The sequence below is a fragment of the Dermacentor silvarum genome, unplaced genomic scaffold, assembly GCF_013339745.2.
Source record: "Dermacentor silvarum isolate Dsil-2018 unplaced genomic scaffold, BIME_Dsil_1.4 Seq398, whole genome shotgun sequence".
Lineage (NCBI taxonomy): Eukaryota > Metazoa > Arthropoda > Arachnida > Ixodida > Ixodidae > Dermacentor > Dermacentor silvarum.
In genome coordinates, this window is record NW_023606172.1 from 886 (window position 1) to 17,180 (window position 16,295).

The 16,295-nt window shown below is 50.1% G+C and overlaps 1 protein-coding gene across 1 annotated transcript in view; it reads left to right on the top strand.

Moving 5' to 3' along the window:
- The first annotated feature begins 713 nt into the window (after positions 1 to 713).
- LOC119435037 (juvenile hormone acid O-methyltransferase-like) overlaps positions 714 to 16,295 on the top strand; it is a 67,955-nt gene continuing 52,373 nt past the window's right edge. The window contains exon 1 of the mRNA XM_037702007.2: positions 714 to 1,275. Coding sequence (XP_037557935.1) covers positions 751 to 1,275 — 525 coding nt within the window. The 5' untranslated portion in view covers positions 714 to 750. The remainder of the gene's footprint in view (positions 1,276 to 16,295) is intronic.

Sequence of the window (16,295 nt, forward strand, 5' to 3'; positions counted from 1 at the left end):
GACTTCAGCGGCTACCATGATCAACTACCAAAACAAGCGCGGAACGCCAATCACAACACACACAGCTTGCTTGCACATCGCGCGAAGAGCCGTTCCGGAAGTCATGTTACTTCGCCGTGGTCACGTGAGACGCGTCGCGCGGATGACGCGAGTGGCGGCTTCCGGCGCGGGCGTAAAGCGCTAACCACACGTACGCGCCGGCGTCGGTTGGCGTCTGATTGTGGAAAAGGTGACTATTATTTCTGTACAAAAGGTTTCTGGAACCGAACGAGCTTGTACAACAGCTCGCACTGCTGGACACCACAAACTTATGACGAGTTCGCATATATATACATTCACCTCTGTTACCAGTTCACGTGGCCAGGTTAACGACTCCGTATCTCTCCAGAATTACGTAGTGAAACAACAAACGCTGCCTAAATATCTTCACTGCAACAAATATGCACCTTCAGACACACCATTCATTTAATAAAGTGAGTAGCCTTTCTAGAAGAGTACGCTTATTGTCTTTGATTGGCAATAATCGTCGATAGTCACTGTACAATCTTTTTCTTGTCGTTTCCGTTCCGGTTTTTCCGAAAATAAAGTTTCTTTTTGTTTTCGTTTGAGTGAAGATTCGTTACCCTGGTAGTAACGTTAAACTTTCTAGATAAAGCGGAGTAGTTATGTATTTTGCTTCACTCCGTTGTTGCTTTCTTTTTTTTCCCCAGAATACCAGTACTCACCATTCAAGCGAAATACTGCGGAAATATGAGCAAGCTTTCGACGAATCCGAGCTACAATGCCGGCCTCTACGCAAGTAATAACGCGTGGCAGCGACACATGAATCTTCTGGTTCTGGAATTGCTCGAGAGGACCTTTGCTCCAAGTAACACGGAATGCGAACAATTTCTCGACCTCGGCTGCGGCACGGGTGATTTCACTCGCAACGAACTTCTTGTACGCTGCCCGCCGTGCCGCAGAATTGTCGCAGTAGATGCATCCGAAGAGATGCTGGCCTACGCTCGGGAAAACTCTGCTCACAGCAAGATCGTGTTCGCACACCTTAACATCAACGATGATGTGGCTGATTTCGCCGCTAAGTACGGAACTTTCAGTCGCATCTACTCGTTCTTTTGCCTCAACTGGGTCAAAGACCAGGCGAAAGCGATGAAGAATTTGGCGAGCCTTCTCTCACCTTCGGGTGAATGTCTTCTAATATTCCCTGCCTGGTCGTCTACGAGGATGCTTTGGAGGAAATTGGGACGTCTTGAGCGCTGGAGGAAGTATGCAAAGGTAATACTCGCAATGCTTGTTTATTGCGTTTATAGATAATGCGGTGTCTTCGTGTGTAGTCCGGCACCTGCCCTTGAATTTACACTATCACGCAGGGCTGATGTGCCTGATTCAAATATTTTCGCTAATTTCTTGTCAGCAGCTTCAAAAAAGCCTTGGAAACGGAAACTCTAGAGAAACATCTGTCATGCACTAATGTTTCCGGCCGGTGTATCAGAATTTCCAATTTGGCGTAGCTTAAGGGAGCCGAAGACTCTGTGCTAAGCACATCAGCACGTAGCTTTCCCTGCTGCGCTAAGCCCAGCAGATCATCATCCGCCGCCTAGGTTTGTGAGTGGTGGCGCTGGCTAACACTCCCAGGGTTAGTTCTAGTTGTAAGACATAAATACCCCAGAAAGTGGATGGGAAAACGGCTCCATGGTAGCTCAATGGTAAGGGCATCGCACGCGTAATGCGAAGACGTGGGATCGTTCCCCACCTGCGGACAGTTGTTTCTTCATCCATTTTCATTTCCATTAATTTATCATTTCTTTAATTCAATTTGTAAGTACAAGTAATTTCCCCTATGTTATCCTTGGTGTTATTGTTTGTGGGCTTCCTATGATATGATTATATATATACTGTAAGCACTATTAACGCACTTCGGCGTTTTCATTTGTACATAGCCATCATCATCTTCCCTGTTCTTCTACTTCTTCGCGCATGAGCTAGGGCGTTTTCTTTTTGGACGAAAAAGCCCTTGCCAGCTTGGTCGGTCTCGGTCCTATAAAGTGGTGGAGGCACGTCAAGACCCCGACGTCCTCTCGCCTTCCCGTCCTCCCTGGACCTACGTTCCGGTCGCCGCCTGCGCCCGGCTACCCCTACAACGATGGACACTACCAACCTCAGCTCTTCCGTCGCCTCTAACCCTACCACACAGACGACTCCGCCTGCTGTGCCCTCTTGGACTGTGACGAGCCCTCAACGCGATCCCCCTGTCTTTGCGGGACTCCGTTGTGATGACGTCGACGATTGGATCGACAACTGCGACCGCGTGAGCTCTTGCAATTAGTGGAACGGCACTGTAAAACAAAGGAGTCTTCGCAGTAGAAGGGCGGGAAGGGGAAGTTTATTGCTCGAAGAACCGTAATAACGCATCCATACTGGCCGTTCGAGTCAGTCCAGAAGCGCCAGATCACGAGCGAGCCGCTCGCGCCGAGCGCGCTAGTAGCCGTCGTCGTCCTCTTCCTCTAATATTTAATACACTCCGGGGCCTGAGGTGGCGAGTTCTAAAGGGTACGATTTCTGCACAGGTCGGATCATCTGTGAGCCACTGGGTATTTTAACTTTACACGCACGGACGTTGCCATCTTTACTTCGGATGCAGTCACTTACTACCCCAGTCTTCCAGAACATTCTGGGAGCCTTGTCTTCGTGAATAATCACAACATCACCTTTACTGATGCTATAAGCTTTTGATCCTTTCCTCAAGTGAACGCTTCGAAGTGTCAGTAGATATTCACGAAGCCATCGCTTCCACAGTTGTTTCATTATTAGCTGCCTGTGGACCCACAAACTGAGCAGCTCAGTCTTTCTTTCTCCCTGTTCATCAGACGTTTTAGGATTAGACAAGAGACGGCTGCCTAACAAAAAATGAGACGGGGTTAGAATGTCTGGCTCTTTAGGAGAAGAGTAAATGAAAGTTATGGGTCTGGAATTCACAACGGCTTCTGTTTCAGTCAGCAAAGTGCTCAGTTGTTGTAGGTCAACAGACGCCCTTCCCAATGACTTGCGAAGGCACATCTTCACAATCCTAACTAACCGCTCCCAAAACCCACCCCACCAAGGAGCTCTCTCTGCAACAAATTTACAAGTTATGCCAGTGGGTAGAGCAATACTGGCTGACTTCCTCTTTCCTCAACAACTGGTGCATGCTAGCTAGCTCACGTGCAGCTTTCTTGAATGTAGTAGCGTTGTCTGAGTAAACTATTCGCGGTGTTCCACGTCTTGCACAAAATCTTTTGAAAGCCATGAGAAAAGCGTTAGTAGTAAGTCCAACCACATGCTCAAGGTGAATTGCTCTAACTGCTGCACACGTGAATAGCACTATGTACACTTTAACGCCATTGCAATCTTTCAAAAAAACTGGCCCTGCAAAGTCAACTCCCGTAACCTCAAAGGGGCGCGAATTGCACACACGATCACTGGGAAGAGGGGCTGCCAGTGCACTCGCAGCCTTGAGTCGGAAACGAGCACAAATCACACATTTTCGTAGCACTCTCTTCACTGCTTGTCGCACTCTGGGCACCCAGAACCGGGCGCGAAGTTCATTTAATGTGTCACCGACACCGCCGTGGAGCACAGTTTTGTGAGCTTGCAAAATGACGAGTCGCGTGACCGGGTGGTTGGACGGTAGCAGCACAGGCGTCTTTTCGTTGTATGTGACATCGGCGTTCTGAAGGCGAGCTCTAATCCTCATGACGCCCTTTTCGTCAATAAAGGGATGCAGGTCTCTTATGGACGACGTCTTGTCGAGGTCTTGTCCCACTTCAAGTTGGGCTCTCTCTTTGGCATAGGTATCTGTCTGCATTTGCTTGAACCAGATGTTCTCAGCTTCTTGAACTTCAGTAGCTGTAAGTGATCCTTCTGTATGCGACGTTGGCGATCTACAGTTGTCCACGAAGCGTTTGACCCATGCTGTCACTCTTGCCATTCGTAACCAAGAACTAAATCGTTCGGCACTGAAAAGTGGTTCTCTTATCACGCTCACCAGTACAGGAACGTTTGTTTGTAACTCGGAAGAAACTTGTTCGTCTTCCGGTCCAGAATCTGGAGCGTCAGATGTCGTTGGCCAACTATTTGCCGCACGTTGAAGCCAGTTAGGCCCTTTCAACCACAGCTGGCTATTTCGAAGGTTTCTGAGCGAAAGCCCACGCGTCAGCAGATCAGCTGGGTTTTGTGTTCCCGGACAGTGATGCCACTGGTCTGGATCTGTTACTTGACGTATCTCGTTAACTCTGTTATAAACAAATTGCTTCCACTTGGTTGCCGTGCTTTGTATCCAACAAAGCGCTACACTTGAGTCCGTCCACAGGTGCTCTTCTATTTTCCATTGCCTCGACTCTAGAGCCTCCCGCAAGAACTTTAGGACTCTAGAAGCCAGAACCGCTGCTATCAATTCCAAACGTGGTAACGTGATCCGTTTGATTGGAGCTACTCTACACTTCGAAAATAGAAGCTGAACATCAACGTTACCGCATTGATCTTCCATTCTGAGATAAGCTACGGCACCGTAAGCAACAGAACTGGCATCAGCAAATACGTGAAGCTGGGAGCTTGAAGGCTTGTGCAAGAATAACTTCAGCTCACACCTGGGAAGTGAAAACACCGGATAGCATTTTAGCTCATCGGACCAAGTTTCCCATTCGTGTCTAAGTTGCTCAGGCATAACGTCTTCCCACGCAGTGCCATGCTCCCACAATCTCTGAAAGAGGACTTTCATCCTAACGACGAACGGTGATAGCCACCCTAATGGATCGAAAATCGGTGCGGTCGTCTGAAGAACACATCTCTTGGTGTCGTTCTTCTTTTCGAGAATCTGCAACAGAGATTCCATGTTTAGAATAAGCTTGTCAGCAGCTGTGTCCCATAGCAAACCAAGAACTTTCGTAGGAGCCATTGCTGAGACAGAGTCCAATCTATCAGTGATGTACTTTCTTAACTCAACATCATTGGTGGACCATTTTTGCAGCTTCATGCCCGCTTTGCTGAGGATGAGATTTGCTTCGTTATAAAGACGGAAAGCTTCTTTTGAAGAAGGAACTCCTGTGACAAGATCGTCAACGTAGAAATTCTCGGCAAGTTGCATGGCAGATGATCTCAGCGCAGGATCGATATGCTTGAAATGATACTGGAGCGTCGCTGTTAAGAGGAATGGACTTGCTGTAGTTCCAAATGGCACTCGTGTCATCCTATACTCCACTATTTTCGGCACATGTTCACTTGACATTGGCGTGCTGTCAAACCATAAAAAACGCAAGGCGTCGCGATCAGGCTCTTGAATGCCTATTTGAAGAAACGCCTTTTGTACATCTGCAGTGATTCCAATCTTGTGTAGCCTGAAATTCACAAGCATTTTAACCATGTTGTTGTTGATCTTGGGTCCTTTTTCTAATAATTCGTTCAGAGACGCTGCTCCATGCGCGTGTGACGAGGCATCGAAGACCACCCTCAGCCGTGTCGTCGAGGATGATTCCCTGATAACAGCATGGTGCGGCATGTAGTAACATCTCTCTGCCGAGTCTTTTCCGTTGACTCTTTCAGCGTGACCATCCAGTTCATACTGCCTGACTGCCTTGTCGTACTGCTGAAGAAGCTCCTCGTTACTACCAAATCGCCGCAATAAACCGTGTAGGCGTCGAACCGCAACACTTCGGTTGTCTGCTAGGTATGTGTTGACGGATTTCCACGGTAGCGCTACTTCGTCCCTCCCGTTCTTGAATGCTATGTTCTCCGTGAATTGCCGGACCACTTCATTTCCATGCTCGTCGTGGGTAGAAGGGTCAGAAATGCCTATGCTGTCTAGCTCCCAGCAGTGCTGTAAGGTTTCAGACACGTCAGTCTCTGTGCAACTCGTGCGAAGGACACAAACGTGCGCGCGGACTTCTTTGAAAATGCGACCGTCGCATGGTACAGGCCCTTGAAATGTCCAGCCAAGCTTGGTGTTGATCGCAGCAAGTCCTGTCACTTCGTCGTGCGACCAAACATCGTTTAGCACGAGCTTCCACATTTGATCGGCTCCAATGAGCAAGCTTATGCCGACTTCTGTTTTTAGGCCAGGAAGCGATACAAAGTCAGCAATAAACTTCTTTTCATTAGCCAGCTTCTGCACAAATGAGTGTGACTGTGGAGGTTCAAGCAAGTGATCACAGATAAAGGGAACCTCCAAAGCCTCGATTTCGTGTTTGGAGCTGTCAAATTGGCTCATCAAAGTCACCTTAACCAAGTTGAGCTGCTCTTGTGGCGCACCGCTCGAACCACCGAACGCTTTCACTTCAACATCTACCTTCTTCAGTGTTGGCAGGCTTAGTTTTCTGGATATATCTTCTCTGATAAACGTTCTCTGGCTTCCGTTGTCCAGGACCCCTCTTATATAGCAAGAATTGCAGTCGCTTAGAGCCCATACTTGGAACGTCTGCAGTAATACGTCATTTTCAAATAAATTGCTTGTAGGTGCTCGTGCGGCAGCATGCAAGCTCGGGGTTTGTCGTTCACTCGGTTTCTTCTTGCTAGCGTAGTTGGGGTCACAAACAGCTGTTGCGTGCTTGCCTGTACAGGTAGCGCAACGGATATTGCGTCGGCAATCTTTCGAGCGGTGGCCTGATATCGTGCACTTGAAACATCTGCCCGACTTGGCCAAAAGGCTCTTCTCCTGCAGGCTTATTGTAGAAGTGCACGTTTCCGTAACGTGGGTGGGTGAAAGGCAGAAAAAACAATTACCTTTCGTCTTGCTGGATTCGTTGTGTAACACGGAGGCGGTAGGCGTGGCACAGGTCTTCCTGTCACGCCTTCCATCGTGCGTGTCGCGAACGCAGGAATCCTGGTGAACACTTTTTTCACGAGCTTCGACCTCCAGTCGGAGAAAATCCAATAGCTGGCGCAGCTCCGTCTCTGACGACTGGATCTCATCGGGATTTTGTAGTAAGCTCTGTCGCTTGTAGTGTTCCACCACGATGTCATTGGGGATCGCTTTCGTTAGAATCTCGACGAGCATCGCAGCGTATGAAAGCTCCGATCGTCCAAGAGCCTTGAGACCTCTCATGTTAATGTGTACGGTATCCAGGAGATTCCTCATAGCGGTCACGTCAGTAGAAAACCTCACTGGTCTCAGCATTCGAAGATTCTCCAAGTACTTCTCCTCGATGATCCTCACGTTGCCGAAGCGGTTGGTTAGAATTTCGATGGCATCTGCATATGATGCGTCCGTCACTGGAATTCCCTCGATCGCTTTGGCCGCTGGTCCAGCCAAAAGGGTTTTCAAGTAGTGAAAGCGGTCGATGTTCGTTAAACAGGTATTTTCGTGGACGGCATGCTTGAACATGTCCCAGAAGGGCTGCCACTGTTGCACTGTTCCATTGAAGTGAACCAAGTCGAGCTTCGGAAGTCGAGAAGCACCGACAACTGTTGTTGAGGTATCACCGAGGGCACGATGTCCCGAGATCGTACCTGAAGCTGAGGCGTCGTTAGGTGTCGGTAGGCCTCGATCCGCGGTTGTTTGAGACTGAAGTTGTTCGATGAGGTGACAGAGAAGGGACAAGGTTGCTGCCGCGTTGTCTTCATAATCCGCGACCGAGATGTAGTCTTCGGATGCTTGCTCGTCCGTGAGGTAACCCTCCAACTGTTCGTTGAGCACCCGTAGTCCGTCGTTGCAGTTCTTCAGTCTGTCATGCAGCACTCGAAGCGCCGGAGCGCTAAAATGACTCGATTCCATAAGTTGGCTTGCCTCGTTTCGGAGACGCGTGTGCAAAGCTCGTTGGGTTGCTCGCTTGCCCTTGATCCGCTCCATCTTCGTTGCCAGCGAAGTCCTTTCGTTGTCGGGTTGCTTGGATCACAGAGTCCCGGGTTTCTCGGCACCAAAAAATGTAAAACAAAGGAGTCTTCGCAGTAGAAGGGCGGGAAGGGGAAGTTTATTGCTCGAAGAACCGTAATAACACATCCATACTGGCCGTTCGAGTCAGTCCAGAAGCGCCAGATCACGAGCGAGCCGCTCGCGCCGAGCGCGCTAGTAGCCGTCGTCGTCCTCTTCCTCTAATATTTAACAGGCACCCAGAAATTGAGGCACGTCGCATTCTACTTGACCGGTGTTGCAAAGACGTGGTATTTCAACCTCGAATCTGACATCGCGGATTGGTCAGCGTTTACCACCAAGCTGCGGCAAATCTTCGCTTCCTCGTCTGGACGTGCAGAAGTCGCCAAACAAAAGCTGGGCACGCCCCTCCAACTTCCGCAAGAGTCTTACACCTCATACATAGAGAATGTCTTCACTCTGTGCCGCCGTGCGAACCCTAGCATGACGGAAGCCGAACGCGTTCGACACATATTAGAAGGCATTGGGCCTGTCGCGTTCAACGCTTTAATCGTGCGAAATCCGGCTTCTGTCCAAGACATCACTTCCACGTGTCAGCGCCTAGACAAGCTGCAGTCTCTTCGTCTTCAACATGACAGCAGCGATCCTCAGGTACGCCATTATTCAGATCTACGTGCTCTCATCTGCACCATCATCCGCGAACAGCTTCAAATACAATACCTGAGGCGTTCACCTACTGCCTTTGCCCCAACCCCCACCTTCTGTTTGCGCGAGGTCGTAAAGCAAGAGTTGACAGCGATGACTACACCCACGACGCATCTGGCTCCGGTAGCACGCCCCAGACCCACCTACGCGGATGTTTCTTCGCTACCCACCCTTACCGTGACCTCCGTGCCTACTGACGTTACCTATGACCATTTGGCTTCGATGGGAACCAGAGCACTTGCTGCGCCATCCTACCCTCCGTGGCGTCCACCTCGTCCGGTATGTTTTTACTGTGGTATACGCGGCCATATATCTCGCTTCTGCCTCCGTCGCCCGCAAGATGAAAGACGAGACTATGCTGAGCACGAGCGAGACCGCACTCGCCGAGCAGACGCCTGCTATCCCGGATATTACTCGTTCCCTCAGCAGCGTTCTCCGTCTCCTCCAGCTGCTCCCAATCTGCCTCATAGTTCCCGTTCGGCCAGACGTCGTTCTCCTTCGCCTTACCAGCGCTCTACATCACCGCTTCGCCCCACTTCCCATCTTGCCAACCAGCATACAGAAAACAAACTGTTGTAGTTTTCGGAGGGGAAACTGCTTCTATCAGTCTTCAAAAATTCCTACTGTTCGCCCGGCCAACATGCTTTATGTAACTGTTGAAGGTGTTCCCGCGTCAGCTCTCATCGATACCGGTGCCGCCGTTTCTGTTCTTCGTAGTGATCTGTGTTCACGGCTCCGGCAAGTAGAAGCGCCTTATCTTGGACGTATTTTGCGCGGTGCTAATAATGCATTCATTCACCCTGACGGATAGTGTACTGCTCGTGTTCACATCGACGGCATTCACCACCACATTGAGTTTATCGTCCTTCCAACGTGTATCCATGAACTTATACTTGGTTGGGACTTCCTACATTCTGCTTCAGCCGTCATTTCATGTAGAGTGGAAGTTGTTCATATCACGGATACAGCGCTTGCACCTGTTACGGCCTCTTCACCTTCATGCGTGAACTTCGCCATCGCTGTAGACTACGTCCTGCGTCCTGGTCACGAAGACGTTGTAGCCTTAACATCCAGTCAGATCGCCGACGAAGAGGCTCTAGTCGCCCTTTCTTCCCGCTGTACGTCTAGCGGAATTCTCATTGCCGCCTGTCTCGTCCGGGTTTCACGTGGCCGCGCCCTTCTGTCTGCTTGCAACACGACCCCAGATCCTGTGATGCTGCCCAAAGTGATGACTGTGGAAACCCTCGCCGACACTCCACCTATCTCTATAGTCACGCTTTGCCTTTCTTCATCGCCAGCACCAATCTCAGGTTTGGATGATTCTTTCACTCCCCCAGCCGTCCTTGGTTCTGACCTAACAGCCGCGCAGTCTTAATGGGGGTCTTGGCGAAGCACAAAGCCTGTATCGATAGCTGTTCCCCTGTGCTGAGCAAAACTTCTGTGGCTACACACCGCACCGAAATCGATGGTTCCGCTATAATACGACGACGCCCCTATCGTGTATCGCCATCCTAAAGGATGGTCATTGAACAACAGGTTGCTGATATGCTTGCGCGGAAAATAATACGACCTTCATCTAGCTCGTGGGCTTCTCCTGTGGTTCTGGTAAAGAAAAAAGATGGCCCCGTTCGCTTTTGCGTCGATTATCGAGCGCTCAATAAGATCACATGGAAAGACGTATATCCAATACTTCGAATTGGCGACGCTTTGGACACACTACTTTCTCTAGCCGTGATCTTTGAACAGGATATTGGCAAATTCCGATGAACGAGACTGACAAAGAAAAGACCGGATTCGCTACACCAGGTGGACTTTATGAATTTAACGTGATGCCTTTTGGCTGTTGTAATGCTCCCGCCACATTTGAGCGCATGATAGATAACGTACTTTGTGGACTAAAATGGAAGACCGGCCTCTGTTATCTGGACGATATTGTCATCTTTTCGTGTAACTTCAGCCAACATCTTCATCGATTAGACGACGTTCTCAAGTGCCTTGCAAATGCTGGTCTCCAGATCAATACAAAAAATGCAAATTTGCAAGCAAGACAGTCAAAGTATTGGACCACGTCGTCTCAAAAGATGGCATCCAGCCAGACCTCGAAAAGATTATTGCTGTTCTCCAGTTTCCTCGCCCCCAGCAGCAGAAAGATCTACGTAGTTTCCTCGGCTTGGCTTCATATTTTCGTCGATTTATACGCAACTTCGCTGCAATAGCAGCTCCTCTACACAAGCTACTGGTTACCGGTGCCTCTTTCACATGGACTGACGACTGCGAGTCTGCTTTTACAGCTCTCAAGCAACACCTTACCTTTGGACCCGTGCTTTGCCACTTCGATGATCGAGCCCCCACCATACTCTATACTGACGCAAGCGCACAAGGTATTGGCGCAGTACTTCTGCAACGTAATGCAGCCTGTAAAGAGCAAGTCATAGCATATGCCAGCCGAACACTTTCTCCAGCTGAGCGGAACTACACCATTACAAAGCAAGAGTGCCTGGCTATCGTTTGGTCGATACAGCAATTTCGCCCATACCTTTACGTCCGCCACTTTACTATCGTCAGCGACCATCCTGCTCTGTGTTGGCTGTAATCAATGAAAAACATGTCAAGATGCTTAGGACGCTGGATACTTCGCTTGCAGAAATGTGACTTTACAATAACCTACAAGTCTGGTAAAAGTCATCATGATGCAGATGCTCTCTCCCTGTAATGCGCAGTCTTCCCCACCACGTCGTTCCGATGCTACGCTTGCCTCACACCAGCTCTCGATAACGCCCCTGGACCAAGTTACGCTTTCATCACGCTCTAATTTCGTCTTGCTTCAGCGGGCCGACTCCTACTGTCGAACTCTCATGGATCGCCTTATTGGGCTCGCCGAACCACCCAACAGCCGCTTGCGACACTAACTTCGACAATTCCGCCTTCAAGGTGGCATGCAACACCGCTACGTTTACCACCCAACAGGCCACCGGTGGGTCCCAGTTCTACCGCGCTGCCTTCGCCTGCGAGTATGAGAGGCAATTCACCACGCAGTATCAGCTGGCCACTTAGGCTTCCACAAGACTTACGACCGCATCAAGGCCCGCTGCTTCTGGCCTGGCCTATCCACAACGGTGGCCAAACACATTGCCTCTTGTGCGTCCTATCAGAACCGCAAACGCTCGACATCCCCTCCTGCTGGTTTACTACAACCTCTCCCTTTCCCGGACGCACCTTTTGAATTTGTTGGCCTTTATTTATATGTTCCCTTGCCTTTGGCACCCTCCGGTCACCGTTGGATTGTCACTTCGGTCGACCATTTAACAAGATATGCCGAGACTGCCCCTCTGCGATCCGGTACCACTTGTGAGGTCGCTGACTTTTTCTTGCGCTCCATCGTCTTGCGCCACGGGGCTCCTCGCGTTCTTCTGAGTCACCGTGGCAAAGCGTTTATTTACGAAGTTCTCGAGGAAGTTCTTCGGGCCGTTGTTACCGTGCACAAATCTACTTCTACCTATCATCCGCAAACCAATGGCCTTACTGAGCGCTTCCACCGTACGCTATCTGACATGATTTCCATGTACATCCATCCTGACCACACTGACTGGGATAAAATTCTTCCTTTTGTGACATTCGCATATAATACTGCTATTCAATGGACTACCCGCTACAGCCCTTTCTTCCTTGTATATGGACAATCTCCTTCCACCATATTCGACAGAGAATTCTTTTTAGCACCTTCTTCGCGTAGCGCGTCCCTTCCAGAAGATTTTGTCGCCCGTGTCATTGCCGTCAGATCGCCCGGCAAAGCACGGAAGCTACCCAAGCTGAGCGCGAACGTCGCTGCGACAACAAATGCCGTGACCTACATTTTCACCCTGGAGACCAAGTCCTGCTTTGGATTCTAGTCCGAACTCCAGGCCTCTGTGAAAAGTTTCTTCAACGCTGCATTGGCCCATACACCGTTGTGCAGCAAACATCTGCAGCGAACATCTCGTCAGCCCAGTACACTCCGTCCCTGACCGGCGCCGCCGTAATGCCGAAATTGTTCACGTCTCGGGGATGAAGCCCTGCACTCCCCGTTTAGATAATCTCTAATCTGCGGCCAGGCTGGCCGCTTCCATGACGGGGGGAGGTTAGTGTAAGCACTATTAACGTACTTTGTCGTTTTCATTTGTACATAGCCATCATTATCTGCCCTGTTCTTCTACTTCTTCGCGCATGAGCTGGGGCGTTTCGTTTTATTGCGATAGCAATTATATGGACACTTCAACCGGATTTCTGCCGTCGCCGTCGCCGTCGTCATCGCCGTCGCCGTGAGGTTCCCTATAGATAAAATCTGCGCCGCGCGCCGTATGCCCGAGCGGAAGCGTGCGGGGCCGCGCGCTATCACGGAGAGCGAACGCACTCAATCACCCACACGCAAGCAAGGAAGCGGGAAGCCCGCGCCGGAGGGAGCGCGGGGGGGGGGGGGGGGTCGCACTTCTACTCTGCCTATTAACAACAGCGCTCGTCGCTCGCTCGCCCGCACCGTCTCTTCTCTCCACAAGACTCTGACCTTTATGCGCCGTGCATTCGCCGCTCAGTTTCCGTTGAAGCGATAGACCGCACGTACCTTCGCCCGCGGCGGCGTATGCGCTCGCTGCCAGCGTTTTGACAGTCGTTGTCTGCAGTCATTCAGTGTGATCTATTCATGTTTGTTTGTGCGCGCTCACACCACGCTTGTTCATTCAGTTAGTAATAGTCGGGCCACATTTTCCAACGCACGCTACACATGCAATGCTGCCCGGATCGGCAGCGCAGCACTACAGGTGTGTCCCTTCGCACGCGCTGCCCACGGGAAGCGCTTCTCATCAACACCACCGTTTCACACGCGCCTTCTCGTGGTCATCGAGTCTCTCCATGTCGGTCTACTTACGCCGCAGCACACCTGCTTACTTAATCAGCTCATGTTTACTACAATTCATATTGCTACCAAAGCCGCTCACCTTACTTCGTGTGACATTGCTGTGTTGCTATCGCATTCATTGCTTTGCCCTTAGGGCGAAACTGTGATTTTTTTTGGAATAAAAAGCGCTTGACAGCGTGGTAGACCTTGGTCCTAATATATATATATATATATATATATATATATATATATATATATATATATATATATATATTTATAATAAAGCCCCGGCAAGCGTTTAGTCAAAGGTCAATGCATTGAAACTTCCTGCTGAAACGGATATGTGACATTACTGCTAGGCTTCAAATCTGCAACTCATATATACGACTTAAGTTGAATGACTGAAAGATAATTAGGGAGAGAGATATCTAACATCACGGTGCGATTCGTCATGCAACTAATGTGCGCCTCTTCAAGTTATTCAATGGATGGAACAGAACTGATGTCACGTGTTGCGTTACTTAAGTCTTTGTAATCCGTCATCGTTATTGCCTTTTCCTTTCTTTCTCACTACAATTTGCGACACTTCCTTTCCTTAGAGCAGGCAAGTGCTGGGTGCCCCTCCCGGGGGCAGTTGCCAGCATGCTCCGTCCTGTCTTTTCCTCTCTATTTGCACATATGCTTGCAAACGAAATAACGATAATTATTATAATAATAATCAACTGTTTATTATATTGCCCAGAAATAGCTACGGAGCTTCATACTGGTGCACTTAAAGAAGTCGCAGCTTCGCCCGAAAGGCGAAGCATCAATTGCGATAGCAAATGAGTAGAGAGCTATTCGGAGTAGCGATAGTAGCTTTATCGGCTGCATAAACTTGGACACATCCGCTTACTAACTGAATTAACAAGCGTGGTGTCAGCGCGCACAAGCAAACATGAATAGATCACACTGAATGACCGCAGACAACGACTGTCAAAACGCTGGCAGCAATCGCAGCCGCCGCAGCAAGGTTCGTGCGGTCTATCGCTTCAAAGAAAACTGAGCGGCGGATGCACAGCGCATACAAAGGTCAGAGCCGTGTGGAGATAAGAGACCGTGCGGGCGACGGCCACAGCCGGGCAAAGTACGAACGGAGTTGTTGGCAGAGTAGAAGCTGCGCCCCCCTCCCTCCCTCCCGCGCTGCCTTCCCGCTTTCTTGCTTTCGCGTGGGAGACTGAGTGGCAAGTTCCCCTTACGCCCGATTGCAAGAAACGCCTTTGGTGCGGGAGCACTGCGTCGCCCCGCCACCCTCCCTCCCATAGCCCCACGGCCTTTCGCGCGAAGGTCGCGTTTGCTTTCGGCCGTGCATTCGCTCTCCGTGATAGCGCGCGCGTCCCCCGCGCGCTTTCGATCGCGCATATGGCGCGCGGCGACGATTTTATCGCCCTTGGAATTTATACGGAACCTCACGGCGAGGGCGACGGTGACGGCGACGCCGACGGCAGAAATCCGATTGAAGTGTCCATATAATTGCTATCGCAATAAAAGCAATACGCGAGACAAAATGTACAGAGAAGGCAAATGTACATTTGCCTTCTCTGTACATTTTGCCTTCTTTGCATCAGTACGAAGCTCCATAGCCATCTGTCTACCACGTGATAGACAAAACAATGTGAAATAGTGAAACAAATGGGCAAACCGCAAACGACGGGGCCGGGTATAAACGGGAGTTAAGCATACAACATGAGTACCTACATATTGTCACAAGCGGCAATAATGTGGTCGGTGCTCAGACGATGACGACGACGACGGTGTGGCTAGCTGGTGTGCACGCGCTAGCCTGACCATTGCTGCAGCTTTGTGCGCCTTGCCTTGTAAATATATCCATTGTATATTGAATCTCCCATTACATCTTTGGTGGAGGTGCGCGGCAAGCTCGCTAGAACAGCGGGAACTGGATCTTCGCCACCACAATGACCTGCGACCACAATGACCTGCCACCACAATGACCTGCCACCACAATGACCTGCCACCACAAAGACCGACCAAGCAACCCAGTGTGAGCAAGGCCCGTCATCAGTCATTCTCGTGCACCATCCTGATCCCGGGACATTCAACGGCACAAGCGGCTTGGACGTCGATGAATGGCTGACTATGTATGAGCGCGTCAGCCACAAGAACAAGAGTGACCCGACGGTAATGCTTGCGAATTTCATCTTCTATTTGCGGGACACTGCGCGATTCTGGTTCGAGATGCATGAGGAAGATCTGACAAGTTGGGACGTCTGTAAGCAGAAATTACGCAATCTATTTTGGAAACCTATTGGACGACAACTAGCGGCCAAGAAAGAACTCGCAATTCGTGCCCAGACGTCCACAGAACCGTACATCTCCTATAATCCGGACATGTCTCTGTGCCACAAGGTCGACGAGGATATGCTTGATGCGGACAAAGTGGTACACATACTCAAAGGCATAGCCGATGACGCCTTCAATCTGCTACTGTGTAAGAACTGCTTCACGTTCCAGTCAGTCATCGCTGAATGTCGTCGTTTTGAGCAGGCCAAAAGTCAGCGTATAACTCACCGCTTCGACCGACTTCCCAATATGGTTGCCACGTCCTCATGCGAAGGTTTAGTTACGCTCCGTCAAGCGCAAGCTCCAGAAAACGTAACCATGATCGTCCATCGAGAACTCGAGGCCATGGCACCCGTTACCCCTCACGACGGTATGCAAGGCAACAACCTGGATACTATTTCGCCAATAGGTCGCGAATATGGGCATTTTACCCACCTTTGATAACGGTCATACTGCTACCAACCCGGTCGCCCCTGTCATCGCTGCTGCAAGAACGAACACGACCTTCAGGCCACGTTATCGAAATCCAGCCGATTGACG